Raw genomic sequence first — 21385 nt, 5'->3', positions numbered from 1 at the left:
ATGTCAAATGTGACATTCAAACCCAGGCCATCTGGCTCCAGAGGCAAGGCTATTTGTTCCCACATCGCACGTCTCCTCCAGTGTGTTAGAGAAAAGGTTCCTTTCTAAAAGTGTCACAAAATGAATGCTTGAGAAGATGTCACACGATTATATGAACAGCTTGAGCTTCAGATGAAGTACAACACATGAGTCAAAAAGAGGAGTCCTAATGTGCACAAGAAGTTGTCCTGGTTGAACACCCTTTGCACTCTAAGTTGGTCATCTTTGGCTCCTGATTAGAATTATGCTAGAATAGAATTTAGGGGATAGTTCAGATTGCCTGATCGATCCATTAGAAACTGAAAAATAAAGTATGATGTGCAAACAACAGAATGTTAACATTGTTTCCTCATAATTCTTAAATATTGTGTATTATGCTGTCAGTTGTCAGTAAATATTTGTTGGAGAAAAAAATGAAAGAAAAAGTGGCAAAGAGTAAATTAGTCAATTTGTGTCTGGAGCAAATAAGAGAAATTAGCATAAACCCAAAGGCAACTGAAAACCAGTGACAACCTCTCATTCCAGGGAAAACCAATGAGCCTTGACCAGCTGCCAGGAATCTATTCCGTGAGCAATCCGGCAGGGCTACTTGTAGACTGGGGTTGAACTTGTGCAAGTCCTTGTTGGACAGATGAAGTCCATCTGTGCAGGGCATTTTTTGTGCCTGAAATGCCTATTAAAAAGTAAAAAATGAGCTAATCTCCAACTCTGTCCCTTATGGCTCAGCAGATAGATGATTTGGATTCCTTGTCAGAGCTCTAATTCTGCCATGGCAGCCACGGGCAGCAGTTACCCTCAAGAGCAAAGCTACCGAATCTCCCCGACCTGTAAATGTCCAGAGTGCAAACACGGACCTGCCTCATCTGCCTCCTTTAAAAATGTTTGTAACAAAATTCCCTAAAAGGCACTGATGCACAGTCTGGGAGATGGGCAGGGAGAGTGCTAGCAGAAGGGACTAGCTGTTCAATTTTCCAGCTGGTCGACTTTGAGCGAGTCACTAGACCTTTCTTGGGTATTTATTCTCTATCTGTAAAATGAAGATCTAGACCAGATGGCCTATCACATTTCCTGTAGTTTTGAAAATTTTCTACTTGGATATTGCAAATACCCCTTTACCTTCAAGGCTCTGCCTTTTAAATAACAGAAAACAAGATGACAACAAGCAGTAAGTATGTTGTTGGAGAAGAATAGTTATTTAAAAATAAAACTAACCTCACTTAAACATGAAAAAAGCATTCTAATCTCTGGCCAGTGGTTAAGAAAGCTACTATCTAGGCAATGTATTGCACGTTAGTATTAGGAATGACATTTGGATAGTAGCTGTGTCTCCTTCACATGAAAAGTGATGTTTCTTGCTGACTTGGCCACAATTTCAGCATAATGCAGGAAGAAGGCCCGAGGGATCAGGTTAGTCTTGGTGTGGTTTGTCACATGCTTTGTGCAAAATGATAGTCTATCTAGATCTGTGGTTCTCGAGGTAAGCCCAGGGAGGTGAAGACTATTTTTACAATAATACTAAGATTTCATTTTCTTCTGCACTCTAGTTTTCTCATGTGTGTAAGGTGGAGTTCTCCAGATGCTGCAAGACAGGAGATATCACCCTAGGCTGATGCAGAAGCAGATATGAGATCCAGCTGCCTTCCATTAAAGCAGACATTAAATATACTTTCAACCTTCAAAATACATTTATTTTGATAAAAATACTAACATGCGATGGATTTATTATTATTATTTTCAAATACACTAATAGGAAGATACTAAAATTTTTCAGTTTTAAATTTCAAATGCAGAAAATATAGGTAGATATAATTCACATAAATAAAAGCCATTTGGTGACCTGAATAATTCTTAGAAGTGGAAAGGATTCATGAGTCCCAAAAGTCTGAGAAATGCTACTCTGTCTAGACAAGTGCTTCTCAAACTTCAGTGTGCATATGAATGCCCTGGGCATCTTGTGAAAATGCAGGTTCTGATTCAGGATGTCTGGGCTATAGCCTGTGTGACTGCATTTCTAACAAGCTTCCAAGTATCATCAATGCTTCTGGCCTAGATTGTACTTTGAGAAGCAGGTGTCTGGCTAGAAACATCTAGCAGAGGTAACATTACTAGTTCCTCAGCGCTGAACCTGAGCCCCAGTCTCTAGCATCACAGACAGTACCCTTTCCCTGAAATATTGGCCCAAGTGTCTCCTAAATTTTTAAATCAATTCAGGAACCAATTCATTCCTTCACTTGACAAACCTGGATTAAGCTTATAGATACCCTGACAGATAATGAGCTGTGGCTGTTACTAAAATGAAGAAAAGCTGGTTCCTTCCTCCTATCGGCTCCGGGACTGGTGAAGGAAACAGAGAGAACAAAGAATAATATCGCGTCTGAGCTCTGACAGAGGTGTGCATTTAGTACATTCTTGCCATGGGACAAAGGGGAGGGAAAGGTTCTAGCTTTTCTTGAGAAGGTGGAAAAGGTTAATAAAGGTGGTGACATTTGAATTCGGCCTGGAAGGTTGAGGAAGGACTCTAAGGCAGAGGACAGGGGAGCAAGTTTCAACACAAGAGTGTGAGAGCACAGGGTGAGTTCAGGTGGTAGTGAGAAGCTCAGTACCTTCTGAGCTAGGGGCTGGAATAGAAGTTCCTGAAGAATTTTAGAAAGGCAGGTGCCTTGATTAGGCTCTGTTTTTGAGAGGTGTCTCCACTGCTAGTGAGGAAGATATATCAGAGAAAGGAGTCTGGAGTAGGCATTCCTACCCCGAGCCATCTCTCTGTTTCCTAATTCCTTTGGCCTTTTGGAAGCTTTCCTAGGGAGTCTGCTGTACCCACTAGAGTTGCCTGGCTTTGGGGGCCCTGCCTACCAGACTCAGCCCAACATGTTCCACTTCTGATAAGATGAAAGGTGGCCTTTTGGAGAGACACCCAATGCAAGTTGGATTTCATTAGCTAAGCCATTTTCACTTAGCCACCTTTCTGCATTTGAAAAGTTATCATTCCTTTTCTGAAAAAAATCTCTAAGCTTTTTTCATATGTTCAAAATGGTGACATAGCTTAACTACAAATTTTATTGTCAAATGGCTGAGTTCCTTAAAATCAGTCTGTAAATTATAAGGTCAAATTGACATTGGGCATTGGAATGGAAGAAGAATTAGAAACATTTGAGGGAGGACAGGGCAGAGGCATTATAAGCCTTTAAAATAAAAGCAAAATAAAATGAAATAAAAGAAGGCCTTTCAATTTTAGTTGCTTGTGTAGGATAGAAGACATGAGTTAGGCCAGGTGAACTGCAACAACTGATTGAAACTCTGAAGCCCAGGGAGCTGCAAGGAAGTGTCTATGTGGAGCTGTTGCCTATTTGGCTCCCTGGGAACTGAGAATGAGCAGGGGCTATAAGGCAGGAGCTGAGAAAGGGGCCCAGCTCGACCAGATGGTGGAATAGGGATGTGAAAGGAAAGGGGCATCATGGACGATGTATTTGCCAACTAAATGGCAGCATGTTCTTTCTATAACCCTGGCTGATGTGGCTCGGTTGGTTGTCCTGAAAACTGAAAGGTTACTGGTTCAATGGCCATCACAATTCAGGGCACGTGCCTGGGTTGTGGGCCTGGTCCTCGGTCAGGGTGTGTGCAGGAGGCAACCGACCGATGTTTTTCTCCCTCTCTTTCTCCCTCTCTTCCCTCTTCTCTAGAATCAATAAGAGAAAAAAAATTCAAACCATATTTTTTCTATGTTGGCAAGCCCCCTCTGCTCCCTCAATTGTGCTTAAACAGAAATTACATTTTTAGTCCTTCTGAATTAAATTAATAAGAATATATTAATATTTCAGCTCTGGGCAATAAGATTTTTCCTTTTGAATTTCATGTACAGTATATATCTGTATTGTTGTTGTTTTGTTTGTATTTTTTCTACATTGAGCATCTATTACTTTAACTAGTAAGAAAAAGTATTTGCCTCCAGGTAGGGTGGGGTGCAGGAGTAACCATTAGGATGAATAGGATAGTTATTCCTGCTCTTTATCTTTTTAAAAATGGTCTGTCTTGCAACAAATTGCAGGAAGTTTGGCAACTTCCTTGAGTGTGCATGAAAGTATTTATTCCCTACCCATCCCCAAATTTTATTAGGACTCCATATGCCCCAGGTGCTGTGAAGGAAACACGTGATAACTGTCCCCTTCAGAACATCATCTCCAGTCGCAGAAAAACCATGATAGCTCCTAGTCTGACAATGGCATTGTCAGTTAAGAGTGGCTCAATCATAGCTCTCCAAAAGAACTGGCAGGAGGAACTTATTTCCTTTTCGTTTATTTGTCTTCCATCTTACTGACCGCCTGACAATGGACTTGCCAGTCCCTACCGACTTGTATTTTAATAAACCAGATAACAAAGAGCCTTTAATTAGTCGAACTATCAGAGCTGTACATTAATAGTTCAAGTGCATCCATGGGATTTTCTTTTCAAATGTCACTAGGATTAAAATAACAGGAAACCGGAGATGGAAGCATTAGAAAGGGGTCGATTTTGGCAGCTGCATGTGCCTACACTGCTACAGAGGACATCCTGGATGTGACGGTTATTTAAGAAGATGGGGGGAGGGGAGAACAGAAACGCCAGGACTAGACAAACACCACACAGGGAGCGGCGGTGAGTGTTTGCCACTTTATTCTCTCTGTCCCTAGAAAAATGGCAACTGCTAGGTTTAAAATAAATGAAAATGTTTTCATTCACATCTTAATGTAAATCATGGGTAAAATAACACCTTCATTACACACCTTGGGGGCCACTTACAATCAAAATTATCTGCTTAACAGAGAAATTATGTTAATTTTGAGGTAAATAGGTATATTCAATTAATTATTCTTATATTTTATGCAAAAACACTCTTGCAGTTTGGGAAAGCCTGTTGCCTCATAGGAACCTAATTTTCCTGCTGTGTAGCCTGGCTCACAAAGGAAAATATGATCTCAGGGCACAAGTCTTTAAAAATGCTTCCTGTGACTTCTACAGAAGCTAAGTCTGGTAAAATGTTCAATTTCCACTTTATATATCAGTCCATTCAGGGAAAATGGGAAATATGTAGCAAGTAGTTTTTTGCTAGAAGGCTTCTATTCTAAGTCTCCTTCATAAGTCTCTATTATAATTCACTGAAGAATAGTCTATTGGAGAATTCACTTCGGTTAAGGAAAAAGAAGTCTTCTGGGGGCTGGATCAAAGAATTGCAAATATCACAAGGCCAAAACTTTCATTTTTTATTAGTAATTTGGTTCAAACCTCATTTTTAAAAATTTTGATCTATAGACCTGACTACTTTATAAGTCGTAGAATGGACTATGAAACAACTGTTTTATTCTGCCAGTTTATGTGGAGTGAGGCCAAACATATGGCAAACTATACTGTTACAGAGGAATTTGGATGGGTGATTTCCTCCTAGGAGTGTTGTATTCAGTCACTCACTGGCCCACCGCAGGGAGCCAGCTGCAGAGGGTGGTGAGGCAGCCGCCCCAGGAGCACAGTGCACATTCGCTCACACGTCTTGGTGGCCACTTACAATCACGAGCAGTTTATATGAGGTGTTTTACAGGAAAACGCAAAAAGTACAAAAAAGAGCCTGATTAGTGGTTTGTTCCTAGGTAGCTCCCATGTCCAGGAGGAATATTCTATTCCCACCCAAGGTGCAAAGGGACAATGAAATACGTGAGACGTGATAAGTGGCCCAGACTTACCACACAGAGTCCAGAGCCGTCCACGCACTCGTTGGAATTCCCGTTACAGTCACAGGGTGAACATTCTCCTGAGTGGGCGAGAAAGAATCCAGCACCACATGTCTGAAACAGAAACAGCACAAGCATTTTCCTTATTGAAAAGATCAATTTTGGTCAATATTTTCTGAGAGGAATAAGGGAAGATGCTTATGAAACTATACAAACCTTTCTTTACAAAACATACAAAAATATATATACTAACATTCAGTGACAGATAATATATTCAATTTTCTTTGTTACAAATATTTTCATCTCTTCTTTCACTCTGCAGGAAAACAGGAGTAACTTCAACGGTATCCCATCATTGTAAGGAAGAATAAGAAGACTTCAGGTAAAAGTAAAAGAGAAGAAATGTTAGTGTTTTCTTCCAAAATGAAACAAAAAAGGAAACAAAACCACAACTAATTGGGGTGAGGAATAGCAACATGCTCCCTATAAAAATTTGTTTTCAGAAATTATTGGCTATGGTGTAAAAACTTAGACCTGTGTCTCTTACAAGCTCGTGCTCTTAAAAATTTTTATCTTTTCAGATCCTAAAATTTTAGAAGGCGGATCCCATGTGGGTGCTGTTCATACATTCCATTTACCCTCTTAACTCCCCGAGGAACACATCGTCTTCCTTCATTCTAGCGAAGAGATAATCAAACCCAGACGTGCGGAGTGGGTTGTGACTCTGTTAAACCACCTTTCAATGCACGCCTCAGCCTGCAGAACCACGAACTGCCCTGCCCAAATGTCACTAGTGCTCCAGTTGAGACTTTGTGAAGTTGTTCCTGGTTTATGCAATTGGTTTATAGATATGGATTTTATGTTTCTTTGGAATGTCTCGATGATATAAGGCAGAAATGGCCTATAGTCTTGGAAGTCTACTCCCCACCCACCAGACAGATTTACATCTAAAGAATTCCAGACAGATAAGAATCTGGGTTGTTTCCTCAAACTTACAAAGTAGGAGATTTCATATCCCCTTCCCACACTCCAATCAACCTGTTGTAGTTTGTAGACTGTCTTGGCTACCAGGAAATTTTCATCATATCTGGCTGAAGGCCCTCTGACTGCTATGCAAACCCATTTCCTCTTACTTTTTTCCTCTGTAAAGAAAAAAAACTTCACTGGACACCATTTACAGTATAAAAATACCACCAGCTTGGATCCTAAAACTAAAATCTAATGTACTCCATTTGGAGAAATTTAATAGAGTATGATGACATTAACTCATAAAGAAAAGACAAAGAAATGCCATTTTACTAAGTGAGATAATAGTAAGGCAGAGTGAGAACAAATTCATAATTTATAATGGAGAGTTTGTGGGTGATAGTAAGCCTTTTTCTTAATTTCCACTAGAGAAGAAAAGAGGGGGAAAGGTGCTAAAGTTGTAGCTGGAAGCATTTAATTTAGACCATCTAATTTCACATTTTTTAACTTTTGTTTCAAAATATAAAAATACAGGTTTTCATTGTTTTGCAGTATATATACATTCATATGTATCATTTTTCTGAATGTGTGTGTATGTATACACACACACATATATACCTTAAGCTTCTTTATTTTATTTAAAAATATATCCTGGTCATAAAACATAAAATTAATTTGATTATGTTAACTATGTTTTTTCTTGCAGTATTAGGAGAGTTGTAATTATAAGAGAAATGAATGAAAGGAGTGAGGAGCTTTGTATTACTCATCTCAGTTGCTGCCAAAGGGTGGCTTTTGAGCTCTCTAAATGACCAAATTACAGGCATCCGGGGAGCCTCTGGTCCAGTCGTTCTGATGTTAGAGCCAAAGAATCAGTATTTTTCAATACAATAAATATTGTATTAAAATTTAAATTTTTAATTAATTCTTCTGCCCCAGATTTACTGAGATGTAATTGACATATAAAATTCTGTAAATTTAAGGTGTACAATGTGTTAATTTGATGCACACATTGCAAAATGATTACCATCACAGCTTTGGCTAGCATCACTTCCATGTCACATAATCTCCATTTCTTTTTGTTTTGAGAACATTTAGGATTTACTCTATTAGCAACTGTTATGTAATTAATACAGTATTAATAACTTTAACCACAGTGCTTTATATTAGATCCCCAGAACATTTTAATCTTATAACTGGAAGCTTGTACACTTTGACCAAGCTCTGTCCATCTATTTCACCCCCCACCTTCTGTAAGCACCATTCTGGTCTCTGGTCTGTGAGTTCCAATGAATGGAGCACAGACCGGAAGTGTATTTGCAGCAGAAAAGTGCACTGGTGATGTCAGGGAGTCTGGTGGTGATGCCCGGGAGCAGTCCATGAGATCTGCTTGTACCACCAACTACACTGAGGACCATCAATTCCTGTGGCTCAAGGAATCAAATGTCAGTAAAGTTGTTTTAAAGTGATACTTCCAGTCTTTTAGACATTTCTGTGGCTTTTTCTTCTGAAGAAGACAAAGAAAATGAAAACTCACCTTGAATAAATGCATCATTTTGAATACAACAGTGGCTAATCCCTTATATCCTGGAGGCCCTGGCTAACGCATTTTTTAAAAATAATAAAATTGTCACAACATTAAAGAAACAAATGAAAAGAAACAAAAATAATTGGTAAATTTTATATTTTAGAATAGTGTTAGTTTACAGAAAGCTAAACAGGATCTTTTTGTTTTCTACAGGCCCTAGGGAACATTCTGGAAGAATGTGGGACACTGTGGCTTGTCCTAAGGCGGGCATGCTGGGCATGGCACAGTGTTTGAGGGCCCCACACAATAAGGAATTAGCCTTCATCCTGCAATATTTGGGAATGTCTGACAGGATACTTCTTTTGTTTAAAAGCCTGTTTCTCTGAACCCACAACCTAACTTTATTTTTCATATTAAACACACATATGTTTTTGCAAACTTTCCACATGCAGTACATTTTCCAAGTACAAAAATACCATGTACAGCAAGGGAAAATTGTTTGGTTTTGCATCAATATGTCAGTGCTAGAGCATGACAATAGAAGACAGAACTTAGCAAATCGTAAGGAATACAATAGCTACGAATACGCACAGATGCAGGTGTGTAAACCCATGACTCCAGTCCCACCAGTGCTCTCAGAGGGAAGGATGAGCTTTCCAACATGTAAACCAACTCGACATTCTGAATCAAACAAAAGATTTGTATCTTTTGAAATATTTAATCAATTTATTTATTTTTAGAGAGAGGGAAAGGGAGGGATAAAAAGAAGGGAAACATTGACGCGAGGGAGAAACATTGATTGTTTCCCTCTCATACACACACTGCAATGCGAGACTGAACCCATCCAGGATCCCAGGCATGAGTCCTGACCAGGAATTGAACCAATGACATTTCTCTTTTGAGCCACATTGGTCATGGCCAAAGGACCTGTATTTTTAAAAGAACCTCAAAGATTCCAGTGTGTGACCAGATTTGGAAGAACTGAATCAAAGCAACAGTCACGGTGACTCGTATATGTTAATTGCTCAATGAATGCCAGCTATTTGAATGGTTTGGATCAGGACAGGAAATAGGAAGCATATGTGCTGTTGGAAACCAATGTTTTGTACAGCTAATCCACACACTGCTCACTGCTTGTGCTGGATTTGGTCTCCAATCTTTCTCATCACAGTCCAGGCAGCTATTGCATAAACTGGACTGTGTGCAAGATGAGACCTTTATGTTATGTCTAGTTAAGGAGGAGACTTCACTCTCAGAATCTGACATTGTCCACTTATCCACTCCTCAGCCTAAGGCTCTGACTCGTGTGAAGGATGACATGGCTCCAGTCTCTTGTACTGTATTAGATGGGAAGAAAAGGGGAGGCAGGAATAAGGTTGTGGGAAGCACACAGCCTCTGCCAAGAGGGTGAGGTAGAGGAGTGGGAACCTGGCCAACTCGTTTCCTGTTAAATTTCGTACACCTGAAAGTCCCATATTTTCTAACTCATCTATCCAAAGGAAAGTGACCATTTTTAAATTCACATAAAGGCACCAAATACACTAATGGAAACCCTAGTCATGGGAAGTTTCTGATAACAAAACTAGAGCCCATCACACACTTAGTTACCTTGGACCTTGTGAGGGAGGAAGAAACTTTTCTCGACACAACTAGGTTCTTTTGGCTTGTCTAATAATCAAACTGACATGAGATGGATCAACAAGAGAAAATAACCATATTTGATTGAATTCATATGTTAAAGGAACCCCATATACAACAGTCAGAGACCCCACGTGCATGAGAGGTTCAGAGACAGAGAAAAATGGAGTAATAATGATATTCTGAGCTAAGGAATGAGGTGTGAGCCTTGGGGCTAAACAGGGAAGAAAGGTCATATGTAGGACAAAAGAGCAGATGTTCTGCAATTAGAAGTTTGCTGTGCCCTACAGATAGGCCATAAAAAGTTCTTTCTGCTGATAGCTCTTATGAGGGGTAAGGTTCTTAATTTAAATTCTTTAATGAAAAGGTAAAATGTGGTTATGAGCTTGCAGTATTGATTGCCTTCAGCTCAAAAGAATTTCCATGCCAAAGTGTCCCATTTTGGGAAAGCCTGCTCTCTGAATCCCCATAACCCTGTGCTGTACAACTCTAGTGTGTTCCTTGAGTGGTAAATTCTTAAGTAGTTCAAGAATGTTTGAGTATTCTCTAGGAAGACCTGTTTAAGTTTGTTTGTTTGTTTGTTTTAAGAAATGCCATCATTTTTCCCCCCAGAAAGTTCTTTAATTTTTACTGAATCTCTTCTTGAAATTCTATAAGAACTGGTAAAACTGACCTTTGCTATTTAAAAGGTAGATATTTTCAGGAATAATAGCAGAGACCTTTTTAGCTTTGCTCCTGGTTAACAATGTCTTTGCTAAGTAATTCTAACACCTGTATTTTTAGAGGCCCGTGAAAGCTGACTATTTTTCCCACAAAGAAAATAGTGTCTGCTTATTTTGGAATAGTCTCCAGAATTTACTTAACAAAGATGGTGTATATATACATATTTGTATATGAGCAAGAGAAAAAGTCTTACAATCAGTTTTTAGATGCTATAGTCCAAAGCAGGCTGAAATGGATAAAAAATATAAAATTTCCCCTTTATAAGCCCCAGAAAAAAACTTAAAAATAGATATATGCTTAAATATATATATATATATATATATATATATATATATATTCCACTGAGTTGGAATATTTACTTTTTAACTATTTCAGCCAAACTGTTACTTTGACCAATTAATTACTTGCCACTAAGTCATTTCACAGACCTCTTACGGTTCTCCATTATTAAAGCCACCTTATTATTACAACTTCCCTTCTGCTCTAACACTAAGATGGGATTAATAAAAAATATTTACTTCTACTTTTGAAGAATAAGAATGAAAATTGCCATTTGCTTACTTGGTTATGATTTGTGTGATGTCTGGCTTGGAGTAAAAATCAGTGTATTTATACTTGACCAATTTTATATTTACAGAAATTAGAACTAGATGAAACTTCAAGAGTAAATTAGTGTAGTATGCCCATGTGCCACTTATACTTAAAGGAACTGAATGACAATATATGTTCATTGCACATATATTTTCATATCATTGCAACAGGCATTATTTCCAGGGGTCTATCATGAAGTCATAATATTAATTATTTGATAAGATATAATTATAATGAAGTAAAATTGTTTTTTTAACAAAGAGAATTAACATTTATGTAGCTGATAGATCATTTTTGTCCTCATTTGAAGAAGTCTCCTTCTTCAAATAATAGACTTAAACCAAATAGACTTAAACCCATAGTACTGTCATTGTACTGAACATTTTTGTATTTTGATTTTTTAGATTTTAAACTTTTTATTGTATTTTTTCCATTACAATTTATCTTCCCCAGACCCTCTCCTCCCTCTGCCCACTCCTCTCCTCCCTGCAATCAGCAGGCACACTGTTGTTTGTGTCTGTGAGTTCTTTCTCTCTCTCATTTTTCTTTTTTGCTTGATCCCTTTTAACTCATGCTCTTTTGTAGTATAGTATGCACTCTTTAGGTGTAGCAAATTCTAAAAGGCAGTTGGGGTAATTAAATAAATTGAGTACCAAACTATGTAATACCAAATTACATGGAAAACTTTCCCCCAAATCTCTGTGTTTTCTAAATGTTGTCATGAAGGAGTTTTTTAACTGGCCACAAGCCATTACTTTTGCGTAGACACAAAGCCATTACTTTTAATTTTGCCTAAATTTCTGAGAGCTTCAGAATTTCTGTCAAAAAGCCTGATTGAGGACTTCTGGCCAAGATGGAGGCATAGGTAGATACACTCTGCCTCCCCACACAACCAAAAGAAAAACACTAAATTTAAAAACAAAAAAACCCACCCAGAATTGACAGAAAAAATTGAACTATATGGAAGTCCAACAACCGAGGAGTTAAAGAAGAAACATTCATTCAGACCTGTAGGAGGGGCAGAGACAGGCAGCAGGGTGGAGAGGACTCAAGGCAAGGCAGTGGCTAGAGGACCGGGTGGGCAAGGTGGCAGCTGACAGACCTGGCGAGGCAGTGACTGGCAGACTAGGCAGTCCCACACTCGAGTGCAGATAAGAACTGGGAGGAACAACTGGGGAGTGAGACAGACCACGCAACCCAGGGGTCCAGTACCAAGAAATAAAGTCTCAAAGCCTCTGACTGAAAACACCTCTGGGGATTGAGGCGGCAGCAGGAGAAACTCTCAGCCTCACAGGAGAGATCGTTGGAGAGACCCACAGGGTCCTAGAAGGTACAAAGACCCCCACCTGTGAATCAGCACTAGAAGGGCCCATTTTGTTCAAGGGTAGTGGGGGAACTGACTGAAAATCAGCAAAGAATTTATTTATTCATTTTTATTTAGAGCAAGTGACAGTGTTCCCTCTTGGACTCCCCCCTGCCACATACAGCGTCACAATGCAGCAATGTGGGTCGTCCTTCCCCAGTGAACACCTAAGGCTCTGCCCCTTACTATAGAACAGGCATGAGCAGACCAGAAAAAAATGGCCCAAACGAAAGAACAGTTCAAAGTTCCAGAAAAAAATACAACTAAGCGACAAAGAGATAGCCAACCCATCAGATGCACAGTTTAAAACACTGTTTATCAGGATGCTCCAGGACTTCACTGCATACTTCAACAGCATAAAAAAGACCCAGGCAGCAATAAAGATTGCATTATGTGAAATAAAGAAAAATCTACAGGGAACCAATAGTGATGGAAAGGAAACCAGGACTCAAATTAATGGTTTAGAGCAGAAGGAAGAAAGAAACATTCAACCAGAACAGAATGAAGAAACAAGAATTCAAAAAAAAGGAGAGCCTTATGAACCTCCGGGACATTTTTTAACATTCCAACATCTGAATCATAAGGGTGCCAGAAAGAGAAGAGGAAGAACAAGAAATTGAAAACTTATTTGAAAAAACAATGGAGAACTTCCCGAATCTGGCAAAAAAAAAAAAAAAAAAGACTTCCAGGATGTTCAGGAAGCTCCGAGAGTCCCAAAGAAGCTGGACCCAAGGAGGAACACACCAAGGCACATCATCATTACATTAGCCAAGATTAAAGATAAGGACAGAATCTTAAATGCAGCAAGGAAAAGGAGAGAATTGCCTACAAAGCAGTTTCCATTAGACTATTAGCTGATTTCTCCAGAGAAACCTTGCAGGCAAGAAGGGTCTGGAAAGAAGTATTTGAAGTCCTGAAAGGCAAAGACCTACATCCAAGATTACTCTATCCAGCAAAGCTTTCATTTAGAATGGAAGGGCATATAAAGTGCTTCCTAGATGAGGTCAAGTTAAAGGAGTTCATCATCACCAAGTCCTTATTATATGCAATGTTAAAGGGATTTATCTAAGAAAAAGAAGATAAAAAGTATGAATATTAAAATGACAGCAAACTCACAGCTATTAACAACCGAACCTAAAAACAAACTAAGCAAACAACTGGAACAGGATCAGAATCACACAAATGGAGATCACTTGGAGGGTTATCCATGGGGGAGTGGGTGGGAGAGAGCAGGGGGGAGGGGAATGTACAGAGAATAGGTAGCATAAATGGTAGGTAGAAAATAGACAGGGGAAGATTATGGATAGTATAGAAAATGTAGAAGCCAAAGAACTTATATGCATGACCCATGGACATGAACTAAAGGGGGGGAATGTGGGTGGGAGGGGGTGTGCAGGGCAGAGAGTAATAAAGGGGGGGAATGGGACAACTGTAATAGCATAATCAATAAAATATAGTTTTAAAAAATCTTCTTAAAAAAAGCCTGATTGACTAAATAACTTAAATGTTCTAACAGCATTCTCTAGAAATCTACAGTCCCCAATCACTCATTAAAAGAAACTAGCCAATAACTGACAGTGGCAAAAATTGACTGCATTTAGGAGGAGTCTGAAGTTGTCCTCTGAGAGTGTGAGACACATGTGGAGATCTCTAAGTAGGCACTTAAGTCCCAGAGAACCAGACCCTAACCTCCACCTTCAGCAGACAAGAATGAATTAAAATGAAATTCCATTGCAAAGAGCACATGCTACAGTCCTGGCGCCCATTCTAATAGGATTTGACCTATAATTAGAATAGATATTTGCATTGTATTTTCAACCAAGGATCTATAAACATTTTATAAATCTTGACTCACTTTGCTTTTTGAATTAGACTTCTAGAATTTTTATTCATCATCTTTTGCTTTAATTTACTGAGGCTCACTGTGGAAAGCATTGAAAAAAACAAGCCTCTCTGAATTCATTCAATTTTGTCTGAGTTATTGCTACTTTCCAAATTAGTATTCTTCAAATTTAACAACACATATTCAAGGAGCTTTCGTTTTCAAGCTTAGGTTTTTGTTTGTGCGTGATGAATCCACTTCCCCTTGTTCCCAGGAAACAATGATTTTGGCTCTAGTTTTAGTGAATTCCAACTTTTGTTTTATTAAGTGAGTCAGCTTAAAACTTAGTCACCTTAATATAAATATTATGTTCAGTTAGGAGCTAAAGCCTCGTGCCTTTACTCAGAGTCCATGGATCCTACATAATATTGACTTCCATCTGCTTAAAGGTGGGCAGACATAAGAATTAGGTAGCATTTGGGAATCTTCCAGTAGGGGTCCACAGTTCAATTTAATCTCAAAAATATCACTTTAGCCTTTACTGGAGAGGAGTGACTTCTGAGAACATATGCATTTATTACATGGGTAGGCATCTCACAGACCATTTTTTTCTGTGTTTATAAAACTAGAAGATAGAGTGGGATGGAAAACAGTCCTGAATTAAGCTATTGATAGGTTTGGCTCTATATTTTTTGAAGTAGGACTTAACAAACTCTGATTGTTCACATATAAAGCTGTTCTCAAAGTGCCAAAATAAGTTAAATGTATTACACAACATACTCTAGTTAGCAAAAAGTTGGCTTCTTGATTAATTTTACTTGGACATCAAAGGAATTTACCCTGTAGCCTCCCCCTGGGTCTCTTTAAGCTCTTGTTTGTGAAACTGAAATTCCCCACATTTCAATAGGCGAAGTCAAATTTTGGAGTTTGACAGAGATTTCACCATCATTTTATTGGGAAAGCAGTTTCAACATTTCTCAGAGGTTTATCTACTTTAAAGGCATTTCTTCTTAGGGTTGGCAGAGTGAATGCAGCTAGGGCATCAGCTAGATGCAAACTTTGGTGCTAGTTTCTCCTACTTGGTTCTTGGAGCTTCCTTTGGGCTTACTGCTTCACATTCGTGTCTGCCAGGACTTGGGCTGTCTTGCAAAAACACTCCAGCTCTCAATTTAACCCCCAAATGAAATAGAGAATAATTCAGGTCCTAGGGAATTCTGAAGAATATAGAGCTGTCTTGACAGTGAAGCTAGGTCCCTTAACTTTGAAAAGTGGAGAGACATTTACCATGGCCTTTATGTAGCATTTACGTGGTATTTATATGAACATTATTCAGCACTTTTAATGGGCCTTGTGCATACTCCCTCGGGCATGAAAGCCAGTGTTTCACTCAAAGATCTCAACTGCTCTCAAACCCTGCACCCAATCCAAATGATTATTTGGATGATTATGCTGGTATCTATAGTCCAAATGATTATGGATACTTTGGACTATGGATACCAATAGACTCAGCCTGTGATGAAGTACTTACCACACTTGTTAACAAATAGCTATCTTTAGCTGTATAACTAAAAGGATCAAACAAGAAAGTTTAGAGCCAGAAAGCCATAAAGACTTTCCTTATGAAATACTGAATTTGGGTTCATTATGTTCATGAATTCTGATAAAAAAATTTAAAGCTTCCTCCTTGAAAAGGTACTAAAAACACTTAACTTACTCATTTATTGTAATGAGTGCTACTTATATAACACAATGGGGCTTTAGTGGTGCCTTATTTTCCTAAAAAAAAAAAAGAAAAAGAAAAAAGAAAAAGAAAATCTCCCGAGAACATCTGGCTTTGTGCTTCGGGTCCTCTTCACATCACCTCACATAACTGGCTTGTTCTTTTCACTTCTCTCCTTCCAAGCTATGGTTACACAACATAACCTTTGCCAGATTTTTTTTTAATATCTGAAAAGTGACTCAGTTTAATTTGACTTACTAGTGCAAATGCCCTGGACACATTTCCAAGAAAGGAAGAGCTGCGGCTTCAGAGCCACAGGCGTTCAGGGGATTTTGATATGAGTCTTTAACCACTTAGAGCAGGAACCAATGTTGTGAGATGACAGACACCTCTGTCATCTTCCTATGGGTTTTGATGAATAATAACGGCTAATATTTATTGACAGGCACTAGGCACTAAGTGCTTTCATAAACTTTCTAATTTGATCATGACCATTAAATGGTCCATATTCTTGTAAATACTGGCTTAAATTACCTTTCTGTTTTAAAAGAAGTTGGGAGGTTTAATGGTATGTCCATTGACAATGGCTTCTCTTGAGTGTGCCCAGGGAAGGCAGCGGTGCTTCCTTGGGTGGCTTCTCTGGTTGGGGTATTCCATTCATTTCTTTTAGTGGATGCACCTGCTTCTGTCCTGCAGAACCCACATGGACTTCATTGCTACCCTCATCCTGGATCACACAAGATGCAAAGCCGAAAGTGAGTGTCAGGATCAGTCTTTGTCTCCTTATGATCTCCCTCAGGGTTTATGCATCACTGAAGAGATGTTACTGTATGTTAGTAGGAAAGGAGAAATGCATCCCAGACCTCTACTGCACCCACTTATTCTCAGGAGATAATCTTGCTTCCTCTTTTAGTGAGACAATAAAGGCCATTGCATGTAAGATCTCACACTATCTCTCTTCTTCTCAGAATTCAACTTGACTCATTCTGATGTTCTCTGCTCATTTCAGACAAGGTAGTGCTTCTCGTTTTAGGAAAGACTAACCCTCTCTGTGCCCTAGGACATAGGCATCTGTGGTCTGTAGACCCACATCCATTCACCTCTTTACACCCACGGGGGTGAGAAGAGGCAGAGTGCAGTTAGGTGCTGGATCCTGTGTTGGATGAGCTTTGACTTTGTCCCCTGGGCTCAGATTCTAAGAACACCTTTCCTCAGCTCCGCCTGCCCTTTGTTTTCCTCCTTTCTTGCCCAGCCAACCCTCTTGAGCATTGGCGGTGCTCCCTGGATGCCAATCTGCACTTCTGTCTATTGTATGGCTTCTGCCTCCATCGTGCCACTGAAACTGCCCTGGCAAACCGTTGGCTGATGTCTTTGTGGCCTGGCTTTTCTAATACTACTTGCCATCATTCCAGTCCTTAACATTATTGAAAGTCTGTAAAATTCTCTCTTCTCTTGTTTTTTAGGACAAGTCTCACTTTAGGGATTTTTCTCCTGCTTATTTCTCTCAGTATTTTTTTCAAGGGGGAGTTGTGGGAGGAGGAAGAAAGGATTGTTCATTTTTCACTATTGTCCCTTTTGGTGTTCTCCAAAATAACCTCCACGTCCCTTTTTTTTTCTACATACATTTTGGGTACACACTTTGTGCTGTTAACTTTTCCCACAGTTTCATGCTCCACCTATACTCTGGGAGACTCCCAAATCTCTCCGCTATCCTTGATCTTGCTCTTTTATGCCACAGTCTTGTTCACGGTGTTTGTTATGTAGACAAGTCCATCTCTACTTTTATAGGCACATGGAATTGAATATGTCCTACATCGACCTTACTATATTTGCTCCCCAATCTATTTTGTCCTTATATTATATCCCAGTTAGTGATAAATATTATAGAACATAAAAGGAAAAGTAATAGATTAATATTTTAAATTTTATTAATGTATTTTGCATGAATGTAGTTCTGGAAAATACTTCCAAAAGAGTGAACCCTACAGAAATCAGAGAATAGTGTGCACACAGAATGATAAAATTTAAGTACTCACGATATGGTGCTATCATTGTTTATTTCAAGTCTATGATTTTCAAATGGTAGAGTTTTAAGTCAGAAATAATCTTATGTAGTTCTGAGCTGTTACAAATTTACTTTCTAAACTAATACCTCTATCTCTGTTGGGGGACAGTAGGACTAGAAGTTCATCAAATTAATTTCCGTGTAGAATACAATGCTTATTAAAGTTTAAGTAATCAGAATGTGCTCATTTGAAACTTACATATTTGTTATAGTACTAAAACTCAACAGTAACCACAACAAATGCTTAGAACTTAGACAACAAATGATTTTTCAAGGAGGAGAATTTTGTCGCTGACTTTGTTTAGAACTTCTGGCACGGGGTAATAATGAAATGCAGACTGAGGTTTAGTAAATTTTACTATTGCCTTTAAATTCTCTGCACACACTGTGTTCCCCACTCCCTCCAGCCAGGTTGCACTGTGGTGGTCCTTTGTAAACCAGTGCCACATAGAGCTTACCCTCTACCTCTGAGATATTCACCAAGATAATTCCTCCACCTTGTTCCCAATACACAGTTGAGTTCAGGATAATGGTGTTTTGTGTCTGGATTATTATAATTGCTTCTACTCACCAGCCTTTCTTTCTTCCAAGTCTAGTGTTTAGTACCAAATTAAAAAAAAATCCTTATTATACTACTATTCTGCTTCAAAACTCCATTGGCTTTCTATTGACTACATGACCACATATAATTTTTTTGCATGACTTACAAGGCTCCTTTTTCATAATCCAACCCAAACTATCTCTTTAGGGTCAACCTCTATTGCCTCTGCTCTGATTACCTCAGCCATCCTTTCTCCCTTCCCCAACCCAAATATGCCATTGTCTTGCCCACCCTGACTTTGCACACACTTTCATAGAGACTCATGGTACCTTTCTCCCCTCCAACACCTATGAATACTTTCCTTAGTCTTTGATTCACTTGCATATCCTCAGTGCTCACAGGGCACTTTACACATACCTCATTAGAGCACATGGAACATGTTATTACAATTTTTAATTTACACTCCTGAGTCTCTGAAATCACTGTGAACAACTTGAGAAAAGGGATAATGTCTTATTTTTGTATCCTCATCACCTATCATAGTGATTAGCAAATAGCAAGTAGGTGCTGAAATATGTTGAAAAAACAGATTTGAATCTGTAAAGAGTGAGGCAAGTGAGGGCAAATCATGTATATAAATTTTGGAGAGCGATTTGGTAGATTTCAGAAATAAATATCTACAATTATGAGTGGATCTTTTAAATATAATGTTGAGGGAAAAAGCCAGCTGCAGAACAGAAACAATACAATATTTATATTGCATTCAAAAACATGCAAAATAATACTAAGTAACAACATTGTGTACAGATACACACATATAAAAAAATATAAAGAAATGAATGGGAATCTGAGAAATTGGGCCATTTGAAGGCAGAAGGGGGAATGAAATTGAAGAAGGGTATATGGGTTTCAATTATGTGGGCAGTATATTATTTCTTAAGTTACATGGAGGGGATAAAATGCTTATGAAAAGAGGGAAAGAGAAATAAAGGAAGAGAAGAGAAAAGGAAAACAAAAGATCCCATTTAGGTTGGCTGGATACTGAATTTCCATGTCTAGACCTGGTGAGGTCTCTAAAATACCAAGTCTAGGAAGTGACTAATGTGATCTGGACAATAGATTCAGATGTTGTGTATGATTTCCCTAACTTCCTTGTTATTCACTTTATGTATTATTATCATTACACACAGCTAAAAAAAAAGAAGCATGAGAACATTCCTTTCTTAATTTGTTCTTCCTTTGTTTTTCATTTTAACAGCTAGCAGCGACCACATCTCCTGTGGAAGCCTTTTGCATGTCTGTATCTGTTTCAATGAAAGCGTGTATCAGGCTACCTGTGCAACCCGGAGAATGTCTGGGGTACTTATTTATTCCAGTTGGGATGTACTAATTTTGGATAAGGTAAAATAGTGCACAATATTCCCATTGTCTGATGCCTGAGAAACTAAAATGTTAAAATCCAAGCAAGAGGGTTTACAGGCTAGATTTCTGTCCTAAGAGGGGAGCTGGGGTCCAAACTCAGAAAGCCCTGTCTCCTCAGGGACCAAGACAGGTATAATGGGTGCCCCAACCATTTCTGGTTACGTTGGCAGAACATGGTAGAGTGACCCACAAACTCCAAAGAAAGGTTGCCCTCTCCAGCCGGTCTGTAGCTGAAATGGGGGAACAGGGAAATATTATGCAATGATTCAAACCAAATGAAGCTGAATTGTTGAGTTTAAGATTTGCTAATTATTTTTGGTGTAGTCTTTTCTCCACTGTTCCCTTACATAAAATTAAAATAATTTGTGAATTGAAACAGCTGGCTGCAGCAGGCGCTTTTGGACAGGGTTTCCCCACCCGAAAGGAAATGGAAAAAGCCATGGATTGCAAAAGAGGAGTTGTCACTGACAGAGTCAATCAGTTAGTCAGTGGCCCAGCAGGAAAGAGAATTACTTCAGAGGGCTCAAATGAAGAGAAAGAAGAAAAAGAACAAACAGATAGTTTGCAGAAGCGTGGGCAGGTTAAAGCAGGAAGGAATGGAGAGGCAAATGGGACAAAGTCCCATCACCCCTGGGGCCCGGGGAGCAGAGAAAGCTTGTTGTCACACTAAACCCAGGGAGAGGACAGAGGTGTGGAGAAGAGACTGTCACTGGAGCTGCTGTCTTGGGGGGGGGGGGTACCGGTTTGCCCAAGAGGCAGAGCTGAGGTAGAGAGGCAACAGAGCAGACTGCCGCCTCTCCCTTCTCCTCCTCTCTGGCTCAGCAAGGGAGCCCAAATGCTGCAGTCTGCACAGGTCAGCCTCTGGAGAGAGAACAAGGAGGTAGGCAGACAGGCAGAGCTCGAGTCCAGTAGGAATGTACTCGGGTAGGTGCAGAATAACCACCACACCCTCATTCTCAGGGGTGTGGCAGGAGCGGGTACTGAAGTAACAGTAGGAAATAGCAGACCTGCCAGCTCCTTATCGGAGGACTATCGTATGGTCTAGTAGATGTGTGAAATGACATCTGATTGACTTTCTCTCTCAGATAGTCCTAGGCTAAGGCCTCTTTTAAATAATCAAGTTGCTTTTATCAAATCTTTGAAGGCTCATTGAAAAAACATTAATTTACCAATTAGGATGGTTTTAAACCTTGAAACAGAACTAAAGTCCATTTTGGTTAGAAAATTATTAAAGGTGATACCAGACATTCCTGTGGCTGTGTGGATTGAGC

General features: G+C 39.2%; 1 protein-coding gene across 2 annotated transcripts in view; it reads right to left on the bottom strand.

Moving 5' to 3' along the window:
* LAMA4 (laminin subunit alpha 4) overlaps positions 1–21385 on the bottom strand; it is a 134501-nt gene that overhangs the window by 90929 nt on the left and 22187 nt on the right. For both annotated transcript variants that reach the window (XM_053664903.1, XM_053664904.1), the window contains one exon: positions 5748–5849. In XM_053664903.1, coding sequence (XP_053520878.1) covers positions 5748–5849 — 102 coding nt within the window. The remainder of the gene's footprint in view (positions 1–5747; positions 5850–21385) is intronic.

The sequence above is a fragment of the Artibeus jamaicensis genome, unplaced genomic scaffold (assembly GCF_021234435.1).
Source record: "Artibeus jamaicensis isolate MK-2021 breed Jamaican fruit bat unplaced genomic scaffold, CSHL_Jam_final contig_387, whole genome shotgun sequence".
Taxonomy (NCBI): Eukaryota; Metazoa; Chordata; class Mammalia; order Chiroptera; family Phyllostomidae; genus Artibeus; species Artibeus jamaicensis.
The sequence above is the reverse complement of the archived record's forward strand: the minus strand, read 5'-3'. Positions and strand labels throughout refer to the sequence as shown.